Here is a 22713-nt window from a genome sequence, read left to right as displayed (position 1 = left end):
CACCTTTTCAGATGTTAAAAAATAAGTAGCAGTAATCAAGGAAACCTACCACAGCTAAAAGAATGACCTGAGCATCTCAAACAAGGTGTGCAGGTGTGTTCAGAATCAGCCTGCAGAAAAGATATCTACGTGCTGCAGGTTTGTTGCTGTGCTTCTTGCACTCTTTTGAGCTCTGTTCTTAGCTATTCCTGTGGTCAGACCCTTGGGTAATACCTTGTTAACCTGGTTCCTGTTTTGCTACCCTCCACTTTTTCCAAAGCTGACAGAAGCCTCCATGGAGGAAGGTTTTATTGTTGCTTCCTTTCTCTACTGCTCTTCCCTTAACTATTTCATTCATCCTTTGAAAACACCACAGAGATTATTGCTCTGTGGCCACTGCTGTCTCAGAGTTCAATTGACTTGATTCTGTCACCTGCTGCCACACTCATGGTCAGTGCTGCCCACATGGAACCTATTTGTGGGCCCAAGTAAATGGACACTACCTGAGAAATGTCTTATGTGAAGGCTGCTTTGCAGGCAGATGTGAGCTGCTGTTAGAATAGCATGTCCTTTATTGTATACATCACCTTTTTCTGGACTCAATTTTTCTGTCTACTTTGCAATGTTTTCCTCAGTCCTGGTATGTGCTGTTGTTGCCTGATGTGGTAATTTTGGGTCTATTCAACAATGATGTGTATACTCAGGGAAACTTCAGGGAAATTCTGTATGATCCAAATAAATAATACAATGCTTAACACTTATGATACGAGTCTCTTCAGACATAACTGGAGTTTTCTCTAAAATAACTGCCTGCAGTTCTCTTCAGAAATTTAAGTGTACCTCAAAGATATGCTTGAGAGGTGGGCCAATGCAAACCTTATGAAGTTTAACAAAGTGAAGTGCAAGGCCCTGGGTCATGGCAATCCCAGACACACCTAGGGATTGGGTGGAGAAATGACTGAGAGCAGCCCTGTGGAGAAAGATTTGGGCTGATGGTTGACGAAAAAACTCACCATGAGCCAGCATTGTGCGCTCACAGCCCAGAAAGCCAACCATGTCCCGGGCTGCACCAAAAGCAGTGTGGCCAGCGGGTCAAGGGGGGTGATTCTCCCCTTCTACTCTGCTCTTGTGAGAACCGCCCAGAGCATTGCATCCAGCTCTGGTGCCACCAGCATAAGAAGGACATGGAACTGCTGGAGTAAGTCCAGACGAGGGCCACAAAGTTGATAAGAGGACTAGAATATCTCCTCTAAGAAGACAGGCTGAGACAGTTGGGGCTGTTCAGCCTGGAGTGGAGAAGGTTGTGTAAAGAACTCAAAGCAACCTTCCAGTATCTGAAGGGGGCCTACAGGGAAGCTTGAGAGGGGCCCTTCATCAGGAATAGTCTACTGGTAGGACAAGGAGTAATGGGTACAAAGTGAAAAGATGGAAATTTAGGTTAGATATTAGGAGGAAATTCTTTACTATGAGGGTGGTGAAATACTGGAACAGGTTGCCCAGAGAAGCTGCAGGTGCCCCAACCCTGGCACTATTGAAGGCCAGGTTGGATAAGGCCTTGAGCAATGTGGTCTAGTGGGATGTGTTCCTGCCCATGGCAGGGGGATTGGAACTAGACAATCTTTGAGGTCTCTTCAAACCCTTAACATCATATGATTCTATGAAGAAACCTAGAAATGAAGAGCATCTCAACTTACAGATGGTTAGATCAAGTACACTTCATTGAAAATCCAGTTGCTAAATGTTTTGCTGTGTCTGCTTTCCCTGTACTAAATAGAACATGGAGAAAGGAAAAAAAGGATTAGAAAACTACTGTAACGAGACCTGTTGCAAATTTAAGCTGGGATTTTCAGAATCAGAAACGTCAGTAACTCACACTAGTCGAGTTATTATCCATATGGTGAGTTTATTGTGACTTAATAATACAGACAGTGTTTTAATGGTACATGTGAAGGCTGTCACATATGCACTCTGGTTTCCATTGTGCCCTCGAGAGAAGCATTGATATAAACAAAGAAGCAAATAATTATATACACCTCCTTTCCCAGAAAATCTTTGAAGCAATTCCACCAGTGTGGCAGATCATTCTAAGCATTTAACTATCCCATAAATATATACATTAAAATTTATTTATCCACGTTCATATAATTATTCTTTGTAAGCATGTTTTATTCTGGTATCTTAAAAATGTGAAATAGTTACAAGTTTTTGGTCTTGAAATTATTCTGTTGGGTTTTGTTTTGGTATTTTTAAGGCTAAATATGACCCACCACAATAATAAAAAAATCAGAAGAGAGGAAGAGGTAAAGCATTAGTCTCTCTACACTAGTATTTAATTTTTATTTTATATATTAAAATGTTCGTGGAATATACATACTACTTTAGCTGAAATAAAGAAAAACATTTTAATAAGAAAGTAAAAGTAGGTCAGAAAGGTCCAAAATCTAAAGAGCTAAATATAGTTCTTATAGTACTAGTTTATAACCCATTCCGGAAATAAACTGTTATCCAAATGTAATTACATTGTGTGTTTTGAGAAGCCTATTTAAAAAGCCTTTTGCTTTCACTGAGCCTTTCCATGGTTTACTTTCATTATTCAGGTATATTTTTTCAGACTTTGATCAAACTATGGGCTCCTCTGTACTTGTCATAATTCTTGCCTTTGGGGCAGATTTGAAGAAATCATTATTTTTATTAGTGCACAATATAGTACATCCATGTACCTGAAAATTTACATGTGGTAAATTCTGTTAAACTCTTTTTATTAACATCAGCTTTGGGTTTTAATTTTCAGTTACCAGAAAATTAAAAAAACCCATTTTTTTCTGTGCATGTTGATGATTTTGTTTTCATTGAGTACTGAGAAAATACAACCTTCATTTGGTTATATCTCCATCAATATTAGATTTACTATCTTTTTCTTCCTCCAACAAGATTAGTTCAGTTCTTGCCAAAGATGTCACAATAGATGAGGCTCCATCAATTTCAACTTTTTCATCCCTTGTTGTTTCTTTAGGTGATAAGCTTTCTTGTGCATCAAAAAATACATCAGGTTTATCTGATGGGCTATCTTCATCTGAGATTCTTCCCTCTTTATGACCCATCTCTTCTTTTTCAACAGACTTAGCCTTTTTGGAAGGAGATGTGAAACCAAGCTTGGGAAATCTAAACCATCCAGTTTTTTCAGTTTGCTTAGAGAAATCATCTGATGTGTCAGCAGATTTCATATCTTCTGGATCTGATTTTTTTACTTCTGTTTTTACATCTGTGCTTGCTTCATCACCAGAAGATGAAAAGCCAATCCCTGGAAGCCAAAACTTGAATCTTCCAGGAGATCTTTTGCTATCAGCCTTTTCTTTCTCATTGGTTTTGTCTTTTTCTTCACCTTCCACGGCTTCAGCTACATCCTCATCTTTAGAGAGAGGACCTGAAGTTATTCGCTCTGGTGATTTATCAGGAAGACCCTCTTCAAGTTTACTGAAAGGCTTTGCTTCAGCAGCATATGTTTTTAACTTTGGCAAACTTATTTCTCCACTAAATTTTTCAGACTCATGATGTGGTTTGTCACATAGTTTAGGCTCAGCACTGCCAGTTCTCTGTGCTGCTACTCCAAAGCTTTCCCCAGCACATGTAGATTTTTTCACTGATCCACCTTCTGTTGGAGATGGCTGCTGGACTAGCACTTCTAAGTCACTGTGGGATTCAGGCAACTTTGCCTTGAGCAATGAGAATCCCAATGTAGCAGTTTTGACTTTTGATGACAGAATCTCTGATTCTTTCAGTATTTCAGTAGTGTAGATCTCACACCTTTCAATAGCAACATGTTCAGGTTCTACCTTCTCACTCACTTCTTGGCCTTCTATGTAAGACCAATGAATGTCCTGCCCTGCATTTGAAAGGGAGGACTCTATGGTAGTTGTCATTTGTGCTGTTTTAATGTCAGGTTCAGTCAGCATCAGAATTTTGCTTTTTGCTTTTTGAATACTCCCCTCTAAAGCCCCTGGTGTTTCATCAGAGATAGCAGAGCTTGCTTCCAGTTGCACTATTTCAATATCAGTACTAGATCCCTTTGGATCTGTTGCCACTTTTGACACTAAAACATCAGCTTCAATTGGGAGAGTTTTAAAAGTGAATCTTGGTATTTTTAGTCTGGGAATTCTTACAATTACTTCTGGGCCACTTTCTGATTGGTCCACTGTTTCCCCTGTTATTCTGTCAGATGCTTCCATATAATCCAGAGCTGGACTTTTCAGGCCAACAGATCCTTCTGGTTTTTGTAACTGCATTTCTGCTGTGTCTATTTCGCTTTTAGATATTGAATCAGCTTCTGACTTTGTAACATTGCTATCACCTTCAAAACCCTTGATTTCTGAATGAAACATTCCAAACTTCGGAATCTTAAACTTGTATGCTTTAGTTTTACTTATTTCTGCTCTATCTTCTACTTGCACTTCCATTCCTGCAGACACATCCTTTTCAACACTTTTCACTTGAAATTTCATTTCAGGATCTACTCTAGTAATTTTAACATTCGTCTTCACTCCTGGAACTTCTACTTTTAGATCTTCCAGCTTAGCAGTAACATAAGTACCATCTTCTGATCCCTTTGTTGTAGACCATTCACACATAGTCCTTTTTAACTGACTTTCTTCACTGTCTTTTCCTATAATTTTCACCTCACCCTTTATCTTTCCTTTTTTAATTGCTGCCTCTTTATTCTGAACATCAAGCTCTTCCTTTGGAAGTCTAACATCTGTTTTCTCCTGTGTTGCATCCAGAGTAATTTCAGCTGATGACGGTTTGCATCCTACTCCTGAAGTCTCTAACTTAGTGGAACTTTCTACCTTTGGAACTTCCATATCCTGTGGTTTGACTTTATGCTCTTGAAAAGTCAGAGTACCTGTAGAAAACCTATTTGTTAAACTGTTGTCTTTGTCAGTTTCTGAAGCACTTAGGTATGATTTAGGCAATTCTGCTGCAGACACTGTGAATTCTGAAGTATGCATTTTTTGTCCTTCAGCACCACGCTTAACTATGTCTGCATAAGTTTCAGTTTTTGGAATATTCACTCTACTATCTGTTCTTTCTGTGGACAATGAAATATCTCCTTCCATCTTCGACAAGCTAACATCAGAACTCCTCACAGAATCTTCAATTTTTTTAATCCCTTCTTTTCCAATAGTAATTTCAGCAACTGCATGTGGTAATGAGAAGGTATTTTCAGGAATACTTGTTTCAGTTTGTACTTTTGCAGAGAGAATGCTTGCCTGGGCTTTTTCCATACTTTCAATATCAGCATCACATTTTTTTTCCTTTAAGGATGTCCTGCCAAATGCAGGTATTCTGAATTTTGGCATTTTAAACCATCCCTGATGTTCTTCAGTCCGAACTTCTTCAGCTTTTATTTCATGTTCTTCTTTTAATTTGATTTCTTTGTCCTCAAGACTCTCAATAGCTCCCTCTGTCCTTGGTTTAGACACTGACTGGAGGCTTATGTCTACTTTTGGAGCTTCAATGCCATCAGTCAGATCTTGGGGTGTTTTTATTTTACAAACAACTACTCCAGGATCTGATATATCAGATATAAGTTCTGATGCTGGAACTCCCACAGCAATGTCAGCAATTTTTAGCTGGGGTTGCTCAGCTTCTATTTTTGGAGAGCTGATCTCTGCCTCTGGGAATTTCCCTTTTGTTAGGGAGATTCCAAACTTTGGTTTCTGGAATTTGGGCATTTTAATCTTCCCTTCGGGACCTTCTAATTTCACTTTTCTTCCATCCACAACTGATGATCTTTCTATTACTATATCAGGGCTCTTCAGTTCAACTGAAGCTTCTCCTTTGGGGAACTTAATATCTGTTTTTTGAATGTTACATTCATCGGTAGAACTTGACTTTAGGTCAACCTGTTGAAAACTCCCCTCTGAGGGAGTCAGAGCAGCATCAATCTTGGCTGAGCTGATTCCCATTTCATTTTGAGAGGCTTCAGTTTCTATTTTAGAAAACTCCAAAGTGTGGAACTTAAGATCAGCCACTTTTATGCTTATTTGTGCCCCTTCTTCAGTCCTTTCAGAATGACTTCTTTCTATATCAGGTATCTGAATTGAATCATCACCCTCTCTTTCCATTTTAAGAAGAGTAGCATCAACTTCAACTTTTGACGAGTGAGATTGAGATTTTGGAACCTTGATCTTGGACAGTGAAATTTTAGGCATGACAAATTGAGGCTTTTTAATTGGACTTTTTTGTTCAACTTTTCCTGTAGATATTTCCAGATCAAGGCCTGTCCCACTACCTTCATCATCCATTCCAGTTCCTCTCACTTCTGTATCTATTCTGCTTGACATTACAGCAAGCTTTTGGTCTTCCAGATTTGCTCCAGAATCAGGTTTAACACTTGTTTCCTTCTTTGGTGACCAACTGAAGGATGGAAGTTTGAATTTTGGCATTTTGAAATGTCCTTCTTTCTCTTCTCCATCTCCATCTGGCTTTATTTCCCCTTTGATTTTTAGTGCTGCATCTGAATCTTGAATATCACTGTCTGGTTTTGGAATAGAAATGTCAGCTGAAGGGAGGTGAACATCAGCCTCTGATGCCTTACTGTCAGTTTTGGTCATTTTGACTTGAGGGCTGTAAGTCTCTGTTCCTGTGCCACATTCCACCTCCAAGTTTGGTCCTTCGACAACAATGTCAGATATTTCTACTGTTGCTTTTAGCTGGGGAACCTTGACTTCTGATTTGGATTGGCTGACCTCCTTTTCTGGCCCTTTCCCTTTAGAAAGTGTAATTCCTAACTTTGGCATTTGGAATTTAGACATTTTTGTTTTCCCTTCAGGACCTTCAGCTTTTATTTCTACATCACTCACAGCAATTTCACTTGATGTTCTTTCAACACTTGCATCAGGACTCTTCATCTTAAGTGAACCTTCAGTTGTCGTCCTAATATCTGAGGTGGAGAGGCTGGCGTTAGCAGCAGCTGATTTCAATTTTAGATCATCTTCTTCACACATACTAAGTATGACTTCACCTGTTGGCCTGCTAATATCCATGTCTATTTCAGGAGCTTTGACTTCTGGTTTGGAAAATTCCAAAGTTGGGACCGTAACTTTTGGCATTTTTATGCTCATTCCAGCCCCTTCCCCACTAATCTCTTTCTCAGATTTCTGTACTGAAACACCTTCTTTTTCTTGTTTGGGACCACAAATATCAGTTTCCAGTACAGGCAAAGAGACTTGGACTTTCTGACCCTTAATTTTAGGGAATGAGATCTTTGGCATGGTAAATTGGGACTTCTTGTTTCTGATCTTTTCACCATCTTTTTCTATAGATGTGTCAAGTTCTACATGAACGTACTGATTCTCAGGAGTAGTAAAAGTTAATTCAGAGTCTGTGTCTCCAGATAAAGTAGACAAAGGCGGTTCTTCCAGATGTTTCTCAACCTGAGATGGAACAATAGCTTCTTTCTTTGGAGACCAACGAAATGAAGGCAGTTTGAATTTTGATGATTTAGATTTGTTTTCTTTCTCCTCAGCATCCTTCTCTCCTGAAATTACTTCCTGGTCTGCCTTGCAGTCTAAATCTGTGCTATGGATTTCTCCTTCTGATTTTGGCATGGTAACTTCCATTGGTGAGAGATTGGGATCCAGTACTGGTGTGTCCAGAACAACTTCAAGTGAAGGCTTGTGCAACTTTACACCTAACTTGACATCAGAGATGTCAGTTGGTTTTCCAGTATCAGGATCAGTCATATCAGATGTTATCCTTTCCCTGGAAATTTCAGATTCCACTTTGAAACCAATGTCACTTTCTGATGCTTTACCCTTAGATCGAATTCCAAATTTTGGTTTTCGAAACTTAGGAATTTTAACTGTAACATCTGTGTCAGCCAAAGACATTTCACCAGCTCTTGTTTTAACTTCGGACTTCAGACCTTCTTCCTCCACAGAACCATCTTCATTTAAAATTTCAAAATCTGAAAGGTTTTCATCTGCAAGAGATGGTATTTTTGATTCAGATTCTGTTAGATTAATTTGGAATTTAGTAAGCGTAACATCCACGCTGCCCTTAGCCTCTCTGCTGCTGGACCAGCCAAAGGAAGGCATGCCGAACTTGGGCATCTTGAACTTGCCGTCCTTGGTCTTGGCGGCCTCCTTCTCTGGGGCTTTTGCTTCCCCTTCCAGGCTGAGGGTTGCCTCGGGCGCCTGCACGTCAACGCTAGCCTTGGGAAGGGTGACGTCGACGGAGGGCACGCTGATGTCCACCTTGGGAGCCTTGATGTCAGCTTTGGGCATTTTCAGGGAGGGCTTCTCCAGCTTCCAGCCGGCCCCTTTGGTTTTGGCACCGGGGACGTCGCCTTTGACGCTCAGGTCGGGGCCCTCCCCTGTGGCCGTCACGGTGGCGGAGGGGAGCTCGACCTCTGCGCTGGGCAGGCTGACCTCGGGCCCTTCCGCTTTGGGGGAGGACACTCCAAATTTGGGCTTGTCGAACTTGGGCATCTTAAGCTTTCCTTTCAGGCCTGAGGTTTCCAGTTTGGTCCCGTCGAGCGAGACTTCAGCGGAGGGTGCTTTGAGGTCTATCTCGGGCGCCTGGAGCTCGAGGGAGCCTTCGACGGAGGGCAACTTGATGTCGGGGGCCGCGATGCTGACGTCGGCGGCGCCGGTCTTGAGCTCTGCCTGCGGGAGGCTGACGTCTGCCTCCACTTTGGGAGCCTTGACGGTGGGCTTGGAGAAGACCACGCTGGGCACCTTGACTTTGGGCATGTGTATTTTCATGCCGCCGCCCTCAACTTTGCCGGCTGCCACCTCCAGGCCGCCTTCGGCCTCGGGGCCCTGCAGGGCGACTTCGCCCTCCTGGCCTTTGGGCAGCGAGACCTCGGCCTTTGGCAGGCTGACCTGCGCGTGGGGAGCTTTGACCTTGGGCAGCTTGACGCTGGGCATCTTGACGTCGGGCATCTTGATGTCGGGCATCTTGAATCGACCCTTCTCGCCCTCTCCCGTGGCGGTCGCCTCCAGCGTCACCTCCACCCCGGGCGCTTGGATCTCGGCGCCGGGCAGGCTCACCTCCACTTCGGCGGCTCCCGAGGGCAGCGTCACATGGGGTTCCTTGAGGCTGATGTCCACCTCGGCGGCTCCCGAGGGCACCGTCACTTGGGGCTCCTTGAGGCTGACGTCCACCTCGGCGGCCACGCTGCCCTTGGCCTCTCTGCTGCTGGACCAGCCAAAGGAAGGCATGCCGAACTTGGGCATCTTGAACTTGCCGTCCTTGGTCTTGGCGGCCTCCTTCTCTGGGGCTTTTGCTTCCCCTTCCAGGTTGAGGGTCGCCTCGGGCGCCTGCACGTCAACGCTGGCCTTGGGAAGGGTGACGTCGACGGAGGGCACGCTGATGTCCACCTTGGGAGCCTTGATGTCAGCTTTGGGCATTTTCAGGGAGGGCTTCTCCAGCTTCCAGCCGGCCCCTTCAGTTTTGGCGCCAGGGACGTCGCCTTTGAGGCTCAGGCCGGGGCCCTCCCCCGCGGCCGTCACGGTGGCGGAGGGGAGCTCGACCTCTGCGCTGGGCAGGCTGACCTCGGGCCCTTCCGCTTTGGGGGAGGACACTCCAAATTTGGGCTTGTCGAACTTGGGCATCTTAAGCTTTCCTTTCAGGCCCGAGGTTTCCAGTTTGGTCCCGTCGAGCGAGACTTCAGCGGAGGGTGCTTTGAGGTCTATCTCGGGCGCCTGGAGCTCGAGGGAGCCTTCGACGGAGGGCAACTTGATGTCGGGGGCCGCGATGCTGATGTCGGCGGCACCGGCCTTGAGTTCTGCCTGCGGGAGGCTGACGTCTGCCTCCACTTTGGGAGCCTTGACGGTGGGCTTGGAGAAGACCACGCTGGGCACCTTGACTTTGGGCATGTGTATTTTCATGCCGCCGCCCTCAACTTTGCCGGCTGCCACCTCCAGGCCGCCTTCGGCCTCGGGGCCCTGCAGGGCGACTTCGCCCTCCTGGCCTTTGGGCAGCGAGACCTCGGCCTTTGGCAGGCTGACCTGCGCGTGGGGAGCTTTGACCTTGGGCAGCTTGACGCTGGGCATCTTGACGTCGGGCATCTTGATGTCGGGCATCTTGAATCGACCCTTCTCGCCCTCTCCCGTGGCGGTCGCCTCCAGCGTCACCTCCACCCCGGGCGCTTGGATCTCGGCGCCGGGCAGGCTCACCTCCACTTCGGCGGCTCCCGAGGGCAGCGTCACATGGGGTTCCTTGAGGCTGATGTCCACCTCGGCGGCTCCCGAGGGCACCGTCACTTGGGGCTCCTTGAGGCTGACGTCCACCTCGGCGGCCACGCTGCCCTTGGCCTCTCTGCTGCTGGACCAGCCAAAGGAAGGCATGCCGAACTTGGGCATCTTGAACTTGCCGTCCTTGGTCTTGGCGGCCTCCTTCTCTGGGGCTTTTGCTTCCCCTTCCAGGCTGAGGGTCGCCTCGGGCGCCTGCACGTCAACGCTGGCCTTGGGAAGGGTGACGTCGACGGAGGGCACGCTGATGTCCACCTTGGGAGCCTTGATGTCAGCTTTGGGCATTTTCAGGGAGGGCTTCTCCAGCTTCCAGCCGGCCCCTTCGGTTTTGGCGCCAGGGACGTCGCCTTTGAGGCTCAGGTCGGGGCCCTCCCCCGCGGCCGTCACGGTGGCGGAGGGGAGCTCGACCTCTGCGCTGGGCAGGCTGACCTCGGGCCCTTCCGCTTTGGGGGAGGACACTCCAAATTTGGGCTTGTCGAATTTGGGCATCTTAAGCTTTCCTTTCAGGCCCGAGGCTTCCAGTTTGGCCCCGTCAAGCGAGACTTCAGCGGAGGGTGCTTTGAGGTCTATCTCGGGCGCCTGGAGCTCGAGGGAGCCTTCGACGGAGGGCAACTTGATGTCGGGGGCCGCGATGCTGACGTCGGCGGCGCCGGTCTTGAGCTCTGCCTGCGGGAGGCGGACGTCTGCCTCCACTTTGGGAGCCTTGACGGTGGGCTTGGAGAAGACCACGCTGGGCACCTTGACTTTGGGCATGTGTATTTTCATGCCGCCGCCCTCAACTTTGCCGGCTGCCACCTCCAGGCCGCCTTCGGCCTCGGGGCCCTGCAGGGCGACTTCGCCCTCCTGGCCTTTGGGCAGCGAGACCTCGGCCTTTGGCAGGCTGACCTGCGCGTGGGGAGCTTTGACCTTGGGCAGCTTGACGCTGGGCATCTTGACGTCGGGCATCTTGATGTCGGGCATCTTGAATCGACCCTTCTCGCCCTCTCCCGTGGCGGTCGCCTCCAGCGTCACCTCCACCCCGGGCGCTTGGATCTCGGCGCCGGGCAGGCTCACCTCCACTTCGGCGGCTCCCGAGGGCAGCGTCACATGGGGTTCCTTGAGGCTGATGTCCACCTCGGCGGCTCCCGAGGGCACCGTCACTTGGGGCTCCTTGAGGCTGACGTCCACCTCGGCGGCCACGCTGCCCTTGGCCTCTCTGCTGCTGGACCAGCCAAAGGAAGGCATGCCGAACTTGGGCATCTTGAACTTGCCGTCCTTGGTCTTGGCGGCCTCCTTCTCTGGGGCTTTTGCTTCCCCTTCCAGGCTGAGGGTCGCCTCGGGCGCCTGCACGTCAACGCTGGCCTTGGGAAGGGTGACGTCGACGGAGGGCACGCTGATGTCCACCTTGGGAGCCTTGATGTCAGCTTTGGGCATTTTCAGGGAGGGCTTCTCCAGCTTCCAGCCGGCCCCTTCGGTTTTGGCGCCAGGGACGTCGCCTTTGAGGCTCAGGTCGGGGCCCTCCCCCGCGGCCGTCACGGTGGCGGAGGGGAGCTCGACCTCTGCGCTGGGCAGGCTGACCTCGGGCCCTTCCGCTTTGGGGGAGGACACTCCAAATTTGGGCTTGTCGAACTTGGGCATCTTAAGCTTTCCTTTCAGGCCCGAGGCTTCCAGTTTGGCCCCGTCGAGCGAGACTTCAGCGGAGGGTGCTTTGAGGTCTATCTCGGGCGCCTGGAGCTCGAGGGAGCCTTCGACGGAGGGCAACTTGATGTCGGGGGCCGCGATGCTGACGTCGGCGGCGCCGGTCTTGAGCTCTGCCTGCGGGAGGCGGACGTCTGCCTCCACTTTGGGAGCCTTGACGGTGGGCTTGGAGAAGACCACGCTGGGCACCTTGACTTTGGGCATGTGTATTTTCATGCCGCCGCCCTCAACTTTGCCGGCTGCCACCTCCAGGCCGCCTTCGGCCTCGGGGCCCTGCAGGGCGACTTCGCCCTCCTGGCCTTTGGGCAGCGAGACCTCGGCCTTTGGCAGGCTGACCTGCGCGTGGGGAGCTTTGACCTTGGGCAGCTTGACGCTGGGCATCTTGACGTCGGGCATCTTGATGTCGGGCATCTTGAATCGACCCTTCTCGCCCTCTCCCGTGGCGGTCGCCTCCAGCGTCACCTCCACCCCGGGCGCTTGGATCTCGGCGCCGGGCAGGCTCACCTCCACTTCGGCGGCTCCCGAGGGCAGCGTCACATGGGGTTCCTTGAGGCTGATGTCCACCTCGGCGGCTCCCGAGGGCACCGTCACTTGGGGCTCCTTGAGGCTGACGTCCACCTCGGCGGCCACGCTGCCCTTGGCCTCTCTGCTGCTGGACCAGCCAAAGGAAGGCATGCCGAACTTGGGCATCTTGAACTTGCCGTCCTTGGTCTTGGCGGCCTCCTTCTCTGGGGCTTTTGCTTCCCCTTCCAGGTTGAGGGTCGCCTCGGGCGCCTGCACGTCAACGCTGGCCTTGGGAAGGGTGACGTCGACGGAGGGCACGCTGATGTCCACCTTGGGAGCCTTGATGTCAGCTTTGGGCATTTTCAGGGAGGGCTTCTCCAGCTTCCAGCCGGCCCCTTCAGTTTTGGCGCCAGGGACGTCGCCTTTGAGGCTCAGGCCGGGGCCCTCCCCCGCGGCCGTCACGGTGGCGGAGGGGAGCTCGACCTCTGCGCTGGGCAGGCTGACCTCGGGCCCTTCCGCTTTGGGGGAGGACACTCCAAATTTGGGCTTGTCGAACTTGGGCATCTTAAGCTTTCCTTTCAGGCCCGAGGTTTCCAGTTTGGTCCCGTCGAGCGAGACTTCAGCGGAGGGTGCTTTGAGGTCTATCTCGGGCGCCTGGAGCTCGAGGGAGCCTTCGACGGAGGGCAACTTGATGTCGGGGGCCGCGATGCTGATGTCGGCGGCACCGGCCTTGAGTTCTGCCTGCGGGAGGCTGACGTCTGCCTCCACTTTGGGAGCCTTGACGGTGGGCTTGGAGAAGACCACGCTGGGCACCTTGACTTTGGGCATGTGTATTTTCATGCCGCCGCCCTCAACTTTGCCGGCTGCCACCTCCAGGCCGCCTTCGGCCTCGGGGCCCTGCAGGGCGACTTCGCCCTCCTGGCCTTTGGGCAGCGAGACCTCGGCCTTTGGCAGGCTGACCTGCGCGTGGGGAGCTTTGACCTTGGGCAGCTTGACGCTGGGCATCTTGACGTCGGGCATCTTGATGTCGGGCATCTTGAATCGACCCTTCTCGCCCTCTCCCGTGGCGGTCGCCTCCAGCGTCACCTCCACCCCGGGCGCTTGGATCTCGGCGCCGGGCAGGCTCACCTCCACTTCGGCGGCTCCCGAGGGCAGCGTCACATGGGGTTCCTTGAGGCTGATGTCCACCTCGGCGGCTCCCGAGGGCACCGTCACTTGGGGCTCCTTGAGGCTGACGTCCACCTCGGCGGCCACGCTGCCCTTGGCCTCTCTGCTGCTGGACCAGCCAAAGGAAGGCATGCCGAACTTGGGCATCTTGAACTTGCCGTCCTTGGTCTTGGCGGCCTCCTTCTCTGGGGCTTTTGCTTCCCCTTCCAGGCTGAGGGTCGCCTCGGGCGCCTGCACGTCAACGCTGGCCTTGGGAAGGGTGACGTCGACGGAGGGCACGCTGATGTCCACCTTGGGAGCCTTGATGTCAGCTTTGGGCATTTTCAGGGAGGGCTTCTCCAGCTTCCAGCCGGCCCCTTCGGTTTTGGCGCCAGGGACGTCGCCTTTGAGGCTCAGGTCGGGGCCCTCCCCCGCGGCCGTCACGGTGGCGGAGGGGAGCTCGACCTCTGCGCTGGGCAGGCTGACCTCGGGCCCTTCCGCTTTGGGGGAGGACACTCCAAATTTGGGCTTGTCGAATTTGGGCATCTTAAGCTTTCCTTTCAGGCCCGAGGCTTCCAGTTTGGCCCCGTCAAGCGAGACTTCAGCGGAGGGTGCTTTGAGGTCTATCTCGGGCGCCTGGAGCTCGAGGGAGCCTTCGACGGAGGGCAACTTGATGTCGGGGGCCGCGATGCTGACGTCGGCGGCGCCGGTCTTGAGCTCTGCCTGCGGGAGGCGGACGTCTGCCTCCACTTTGGGAGCCTTGACGGTGGGCTTGGAGAAGACCACGCTGGGCACCTTGACTTTGGGCATGTGTATTTTCATGCCGCCGCCCTCAACTTTGCCGGCTGCCACCTCCAGGCCGCCTTCGGCCTCGGGGCCCTGCAGGGCGACTTCGCCCTCCTGGCCTTTGGGCAGCGAGACCTCGGCCTTTGGCAGGCTGACCTGCGCGTGGGGAGCTTTGACCTTGGGCAGCTTGACGCTGGGCATCTTGACGTCGGGCATCTTGATGTCGGGCATCTTGAATCGACCCTTCTCGCCCTCTCCCGTGGCGGTCGCCTCCAGCGTCACCTCCACCCCGGGCGCTTGGATCTCGGCGCCGGGCAGGCTCACCTCCACTTCGGCGGCTCCCGAGGGCAGCGTCACATGGGGTTCCTTGAGGCTGATGTCCACCTCGGCGGCTCCCGAGGGCACCGTCACTTGGGGCTCCTTGAGGCTGACGTCCACCTCGGCGGCCACGCTGCCCTTGGCCTCTCTGCTGCTGGACCAGCCAAAGGAAGGCATGCCGAACTTGGGCATCTTGAACTTGCCGTCCTTGGTCTTGGCGGCCTCCTTCTCTGGGGCTTTTGCTTCCCCTTCCAGGCTGAGGGTCGCCTCGGGCGCCTGCACGTCAACGCTGGCCTTGGGAAGGGTGACGTCGACGGAGGGCACGCTGATGTCCACCTTGGGAGCCTTGATGTCAGCTTTGGGCATTTTCAGGGAGGGCTTCTCCAGCTTCCAGCCGGCCCCTTCGGTTTTGGCGCCAGGGACGTCGCCTTTGAGGCTCAGGTCGGGGCCCTCCCCCGCGGCCGTCACGGTGGCGGAGGGGAGCTCGACCTCTGCGCTGGGCAGGCTGACCTCGGGCCCTTCCGCTTTGGGGGAGGACACTCCAAATTTGGGCTTGTCGAACTTGGGCATCTTAAGCTTTCCTTTCAGGCCCGAGGCTTCCAGTTTGGCCCCGTCGAGCGAGACTTCAGCGGAGGGTGCTTTGAGGTCTATCTCGGGCGCCTGGAGCTCGAGGGAGCCTTCGACGGAGGGCAACTTGATGTCGGGGGCCGCGATGCTGACGTCGGCGGCGCCGGTCTTGAGCTCTGCCTGCGGGAGGCGGACGTCTGCCTCCACTTTGGGAGCCTTGACGGTGGGCTTGGAGAAGACCACGCTGGGCACCTTGACTTTGGGCATGTGTATTTTCATGCCGCCGCCCTCAACTTTGCCGGCTGCCACCTCCAGGCCGCCTTCGGCCTCGGGGCCCTGCAGGGCGACTTCGCCCTCCTGGCCTTTGGGCAGCGAGACCTCGGCCTTTGGCAGGCTGACCTGCGCGTGGGGAGCTTTGACCTTGGGCAGCTTGACGCTGGGCATCTTGACGTCGGGCATCTTGATGTCGGGCATCTTGAATCGACCCTTCTCGCCCTCTCCCGTGGCGGTCGCCTCCAGCGTCACCTCCACCCCGGGCGCTTGGATCTCGGCGCCGGGCAGGCTCACCTCCACTTCGGCGGCTCCCGAGGGCAGCGTCACATGGGGTTCCTTGAGGCTGATGTCCACCTCGGCGGCTCCCGAGGGCACCGTCACTTGGGGCTCCTTGAGGCTGACGTCCACCTCGGCGGCCACGCTGCCCTTGGCCTCTCTGCTGCTGGACCAGCCAAAGGAAGGCATGCCGAACTTGGGCATCTTGAACTTGCCGTCCTTGGTCTTGGCGGCCTCCTTCTCTGGGGCTTTTGCTTCCCCTTCCAGGCTGAGGGTCGCCTCGGGCGCCTGCACGTCAACGCTGGCCTTGGGAAGGGTGACGTCGACGGAGGGCACGCTGATGTCCACCTTGGGAGCCTTGATGTCAGCTTTGGGCATTTTCAGGGAGGGCTTCTCCAGCTTCCAGCCGGCCCCTTCGGTTTTGGCGCCAGGGACGTCGCCTTTGAGGCTCAGGTCGGGGCCCTCCCCCGCGGCCGTCACGGTGGCGGAGGGGAGCTCGACCTCTGCGCTGGGCAGGCTGACCTCGGGCCCTTCCGCTTTGGGGGAGGACACTCCAAATTTGGGCTTGTCGAACTTGGGCATCTTAAGCTTTCCTTTCAGGCCCGAGGCTTCCAGTTTGGCCCCGTCGAGCGAGACTTCAGCGGAGGGTGCTTTGAGGTCTATCTCGGGCGCCTGGAGCTCGAGGGAGCCTTCGACGGAGGGCAACTTGATGTCGGGGGCCGCGATGCTGACGTCGGCGGCGCCGGTCTTGAGCTCTGCCTGCGGGAGGCTGACGTCTGCCTCCACTTTGGGAGCCTTGACGGTGGGCTTGGAGAAGACCACGCTGGGCACCTTGACTTTGGGCATGTGTATTTTCATGCCGCCGCCCTCAACTTTGCCGGCTGCCACCTCCAGGCCGCCTTCGGCCTCGGGGCCCTGCAGGGCGACTTCGCCCTCCTGGCCTTTGGGCAGCGAGACCTCGGCCTTTGGCAGGCTGACCTGCGCGTGGGGAGCTTTGACCTTGGGCAGCTTGACGCTGGGCATCTTGACGTCGGGCATCTTGATGTCGGGCATCTTGAATCGACCCTTCTCGCCCTCTCCCGTGGCGGTCGCCTCCAGCGTCACCTCCACCCCGGGCGCTTGGATCTCGGCGCCGGGCAGGCTCACCTCCACTTCGGCGGCTCCCGAGGGCAGCGTCACATGGGGTTCCTTGAGGCTGATGTCCACCTCGGCGGCTCCCGAGGGCACCGTCACTTGGGGCTCCTTGAGGCTGACGTCCACCTCGGCGGCCACGCTGCCCTTGGCCTCTCTGCTGCTGGACCAGCCAAAGGAAGGCATGCCGAACTTGGGCATCTTGAACTTGCCGTCCTTGGTCTTGGCGGCCTCCTTCTCTGGGGCTTTTGCTTCCCCTTCCAGGCTGAGGGTCGCCTCGGGCGCCTGCACGTCAACGCTGGCCTTGGGAAGGGTGACGTCGACGGAGGGCACGCTGATGTCCACCTTGGGAGCCTTGATGTCAGCTTTGGGCATTTTCAGGGAGGGCTTCTCCAGCTTCCAGCCGGCCCCTTCGGTTTTGGCGCCAGGGACGTCGCCTTTGAGGCTCAGGCCGGGGCCCTCCCCCGCGGCCGTCACGGTGGCGGAGGGGAGCTCGACCTCTGCGCTGGGCAGGCTGACCTCGGGCCCTTCCGCTTTGGGGGAGGACACTCCAAATTTGGGCTTGTCGAACTTGGGCATCTTAAGCTTTCCTTTCAGGCCCGAGGCTTCCAGTTTGGCCCCGTCGAGCGAGACTTCAGCGGAGGGTGCTTTGAGGTCTATCTCGGGCGCCTGGAGCTCGAGGGAGCCTTCGACGGAGGGCAACTTGATGTCGGGGGCCGCGATGCTGACGTCGGCGGCGCCGGTCTTGAGCTCTGCCTGCGGGAGGCTGACGTCTGCCTCCACTTTGGGAGCCTTGACGGTGGGCTTGGAGAAGACCACGCTGGGCACCTTGACTTTGGGCATGTGTATTTTCATGCCGCCGCCCTCAACTTTGCCGGCTGCCACCTCCAGGCCGCCTTCGGCCTCGGGGCCCTGCAGGGCGACTTCGCCCTCCTGGCCTTTGGGCAGCGAGACCTCGGCCTTTGGCAGGCTGACCTGCGCGTGGGGAGCTTTGACCTTGGGCAGCTTGACGCTGGGCATCTTGACGTCGGGCATCTTGATGTCGGGCATCTTGAATCGACCCTTCTCGCCCTCTCCCGTGGCGGTCGCCTCCAGCGTCACCTCCACCCCGGGCGCTTGGATCTCGGCGCCGGGCAGGCTCACCTCCACTTCGGCGGCTCCCGAGGGCAGCGTCACATGGGGTTCCTTGAGGCTGATGTCCACCTCGGCGGCTCCCGAGGGCACCGTCACTTGGGGCTCCTTGAGGCTGACGTCCACCTCGGCGGCCACGCTGCCCTTGGCCTCTCTGCTGCTGGACCAGCCAAAGGAAGGCATGCCGAACTTGGGCATCTTGAACTTGCCGTCCTTGGTCTTGGCGGCCTCCTTCTCTGGGGCTTTTGCTTCCCCTTCCAGGTTGAGGGTCGCCTCGGGCGCCTGCACGTCAACGCTGGCCTTGGGAAGGGTGACGTCGACGGAGGGCACGCTGATGTCCACCTTGGGAGCCTTGATGTCAGCTTTGGGCATTTTCAGGGAGGGCTTCTCCAGCTTCCAGCCGGCCCCTTCGGTTTTGGCGCCAGGGACGTCGCCTTTGAGGCTCAGGCCGGGGCCCTCCCCCGCGGCCGTCACGGTGGCGGAGGGGAGCTCGACCTCTGCGCTGGGCAGGCTGACCTCGGGCCCTTCCGCTTTGGGGGAGGACACTCCAAATTTGGGCTTGTCGAACTTGGGCATCTTAAGCTTTCCTTTCAGGCCCGAGGTTTCCAGTTTGGTCCCGTCGAGCGAGACTTCAGCGGAGGGTGCTTTGAGGTCTATCTCGGGCGCCTGGAGCTCGAGGGAGCCTTCGACGGAGGGCAACTTGATGTCGGGGGCCGCGATGCTGATGTCGGCGGCACCGGCCTTGAGTTCTGCCTGCGGGAGGCTGACGTCTGCCTCCACTTTGGGAGCCTTGACGGTGGGCTTGGAGAAGACCACGCTGGGCACCTTGACTTTGGGCATGTGTATTTTCATGCCGCCGCCCTCAACTTTGCCGGCTGCCACCTCCAGGCCGCCTTCGGCCTCGGGGCCCTGCAGGGCGACTTCGCCCTCCTGGCCTTTGGGCAGCGAGACCTCGGCCTTTGGCAGGCTGACCTGTGCGTGGGGAGCTTTGACCTTGGGCAGCTTGACGCTGGGCATCTTGACGTCGGGCATCTTGATGTCGGGCATCTTGAATCGACCCTTCTCGCCCTCTCCCGTGGCGGTCGCCTCCAGCGTCACCTCCACCCCGGGCGCTTGGATCTCGGCGCCGGGCAGGCTCACCTCCACTTCGGCGGCTCCCGAGGGCAGCGTCACATGGGGTTCCTTGAGGCTGATGTCCACCTCGGCGGCTCCCGAGGGCACCGTCACTTGGGGCTCCTTGAGGCTGACGTCCACCTCGGCGGCCACGCTGCCCTTGGCCTCTCTGCTGCTGGACCAGCCAAAGGAAGGCATGCCGAACTTGGGCATCTTGAACTTGCCGTCCTTGGTCTTGGCGGCCTCCTTCTCTGGGGCTTTTGCTTCCCCTTCCAGGCTGAGGGTCGCCTCGGGCGCCTGCACGTCAACGCTGGCCTTGGGAAGGGTGACGTCGACGGAGGGCACGCTGATGTCCACCTTGGGAGCCTTGATGTCAGCTTTGGGCATTTTCAGGGAGGGCTTCTCCAGCTTCCAGCCGGCCCCTTCGGTTTTGGCGCCAGGGACGTCGCCTTTGAGGCTCAGGCCGGGGCCCTCCCCCGCGGCCGTCACGGTGGCGGAGGGGAGCTCGACCTCTGCGCTGGGCAGGCTGACCTCGGGCCCTTCCGCTTTGGGGGAGGACACTCCAAATTTGGGCTTGTCGAACTTGGGCATCTTAAGCTTTCCTTTCAGGCCCGAGGCTTCCAGTTTGGCCCCGTCGAGCGAGACTTCAGCGGAGGGTGCTTTGAGGTCTATCTCGGGCGCCTGGAGCTCGAGGGAGCCTTCGACGGAGGGCAACTTGATGTCGGGGGCCGCGATGCTGACGTCGGCGGCGCCGGTCTTGAGCTCTGCCTGCGGGAGGCAGACGTCTGCCTCCACTTTGGGAGCCTTGACGGTGGGCTTGGAGAAGACCACGCTGGGCACCTTGACTTTGGGCATGTGTATTTTCATGCCGCCGCCCTCAACTTTGCCGGCTGCCACCTCCAGGCCGCCTTCGGCCTCGGGGCCCTGCAGGGCGACTTCGCCCTCCTGGCCTTTGGGCAGCGAGACCTCGGCCTTTGGCAGGCTGACCTGCGCGTGGGGAGCTTTGACCTTGGGCAGCTTGACGCTGGGCATCTTGACGTCGGGCATCTTGATGTCGGGCATCTTGAATCGACCCTTCTCGCCCTCTCCCGTGGCGGTCGCCTCCAGCGTCACCTCCACCCCGGGCGCTTGGATCTCGGCGCCGGGCAGGCTCACCTCCACTTCGGCGGCTCCCGAGGGCAGCGTCACATGGGGTTCCTTGAGGTTGATGTCCACCTCGGCGGCTCCCGAGGGCACCGTCACTTGGGGCTCCTTGAGGCTGACGTCCACCTCGGCGGCCACGCTGCCCTTGGCCTCTCTGCTGCTGGACCAGCCAAAGGAAGGCATGCCGAACTTGGGCATCTTGAACTTGCCGTCCTTGGTCTTGGCGGCCTCCTTCTCTGGGGCTTTTGCTTCCCCTTCCAGGCTGAGGGTCGCCTCGGGTGCCTGCACGTCAACGCTGGCCTTGGGAAGGGTGACGTCGACGGAGGGCACGCTGATGTCCACCTTGGGAGCCTTGATGTCAGCTTTGGGCATTTTCAGGGAGGGCTTCTCCAGCTTCCAGCCGGCCCCTTCGGTTTTGGCGCCAGGGACGTCGCCTTTGAGGCTCAGGCCGGGGCCCTCCCCCGCGGCCGTCACGGTGGCGGAGGGGAGCTCGACCTCTGCGCTGGGCAGGCTGACCTCGGGCCCTTCCGCTTTGGGGGAGGACACTCCAAATTTGGGCTTGTCGAACTTGGGCATCTTAAGCTTTCCTTTCAGGCCCGAGGTTTCCAGTTTGGTCCCGTCGAGCGAGACTTCAGCGGAGGGTGCTTTGAGGTCTATCTCGGGCGCCTGGAGCTCGAGGGAGCCTTCGACGGAGGGCAACTTGATGTCGGGGGCCGCGATGCTGACGTCGGCGGCGCCGGCCTTGAGCTCTGCCTGCGGGAGGCTGACGTCTGCCTCCACTTTGGGAGCCTTGACGGTGGGCTTGGAGAAGACCACGCTGGGCACCTTGACTTTGGGCATGTGTATTTTCATGCCGCCGCCCTCAACTTTGCCGGCTGCCACCTCCAGGCCGCCTTCGGCCTCGGGGCCCTGCAGGGCGACTTCGCCCTCCTGGCCTTTGGGCAGCGAGACCTCGGCCTTTGGCAGGCTGACCTGCGCGTGGGGAGCTTTGACCTTGGGCAGCTTGACGCTGGGCATCTTGACGTCGGGCATCTTGATGTCGGGCATCTTGAATCGACCCTTCTCGCCCTCTCCCGTGGCGGTCGCCTCCAGCGTCACCTCCACCCCGGGCGCTTGGATCTCGGCGCCGGGCAGGCTCACCTCCACTTCGGCGGCTCCCGAGGGCAGCGTCACATGGGGTTCCTTGAGGCTGATGTCCACCTCGGCGGCTCCTGAGGGCACCGTCACTTGGGGCTCCTTGAGGCTGACGTCCACCTCAGCGGCCACGCTGCCCTTGGCCTCTCTGCTGCTGGACCAGCCAAAGGAAGGCATGCCGAACTTGGGCATCTTGAACTTGCCGTCCTTGGTCTTGGCGGCCTCCTTCTCTGGGGCTTTTGCTTCCCCTTCCAGGCTGAGGGTCGCTTCGGGCGCCTGCACGTCAACGCTGGCCTTGGGAAGGGTGACGTCGACGGAGGGCACGCTGATGTCCACCTTGGGAGCATGGATGTCAGCTTTGGGCATTTTCAGGGAGGGCTTCTCCAGCTTCCAGCCGGCCCCTTCGGTTTTGGCGCCAGGGACGTCGCCTTTGAGGCTCAGGCCGGGGCCCTCCCCCGCGGCCGTCACGGTGGCGGAGGGGAGCTCGACCTCTGCCCTGGGCAGGCTGACCTCGGGCCCTTCCGCTTTGGGGGAGGACACTCCAAATTTGGGCTTGTCGAATTTGGGCATCTTAAGCTTTCCTTTCAGGCCCGAGGCTTCCAGTTTGGCCCCGTCGAGCGAGACTTCAGCGGAGGGTGCTTTGAGGTCTATCTCGGGCGCCTGGAGCTCGAGGGAGCCTTCGACGGAGGGCAACTTGATGTCGGGGGCCGCGATGCTGACGTCGGCGGCGCCGGTCTTGAGCTCTGCCTGCGGGAGGCTGACGTCTGCCTCCACTTTGGGAGCCTTGACGGTGGGCTTGGAGAAGACCACGCTGGGCACCTTGACTTTGGGCATGTGTATTTTCATGCCGCCGCCCTCAACTTTGCCGGCTGCCACCTCCAGGCCGCCTTCGGCCTCGGGGCCCTGCAGGGCGACTTCGCCCTCCTGGCCTTTGGGCAGCGAGACCTCGGCCTTTGGCAGGCTGACCTGCGCGTGGGGAGCTTTGACCTTGGGTAGCTTGACGCTGGGCATCTTGACGTCGGGCATCTTGATGTCGGGCATCTTGAATCGACCCTTCTCGCCCTCTCCCGTGGCGGTCACCTCCAGCGTCACCTCCACCCCGGGCGCTTGGATCTCGGCGCCGGGCAGGCTCACCTCCACTTCGGCGGCTCCCGAGGGTAGCGTCACATGGGGTTCCTTGAGGCTGATGTCCACCTCGGCGGCTCCCGAGGGCACCGTCACTTGGGGCTCCTTGAGGCTGACGTCCACCTCGGCGGCCACGCTGCCCTTGGCCTCTCTG

The 22713-nt window shown here is 56.1% G+C and overlaps 1 protein-coding gene across 1 annotated transcript in view; it reads right to left on the bottom strand.

Annotated features, from left to right (window-relative positions):
* Nucleotides 1-1862: 1862 nt before the first annotated feature.
* LOC127461797 (protein AHNAK2-like) overlaps nt 1863-22713 on the bottom strand; it is a 29801-nt gene continuing 8950 nt past the window's right edge. The window contains exon 5 of the mRNA XM_051769848.1: nt 1863-22713. Within this exon, the coding sequence (XP_051625808.1) occupies nt 2853-22713 (19861 nt within the window). The 3' untranslated portion in view covers nt 1863-2852.

Source organism: Manacus candei, unplaced genomic scaffold (genome assembly GCF_025592945.1).
Source record: "Manacus candei isolate 608988 ecotype Guabito, Panama unplaced genomic scaffold, ASM2559294v1 h1tg000113l, whole genome shotgun sequence".
Lineage (NCBI taxonomy): Eukaryota > Metazoa > Chordata > Aves > Passeriformes > Pipridae > Manacus > Manacus candei.
This window is presented reverse-complemented; position numbering and strand designations above follow the sequence as displayed.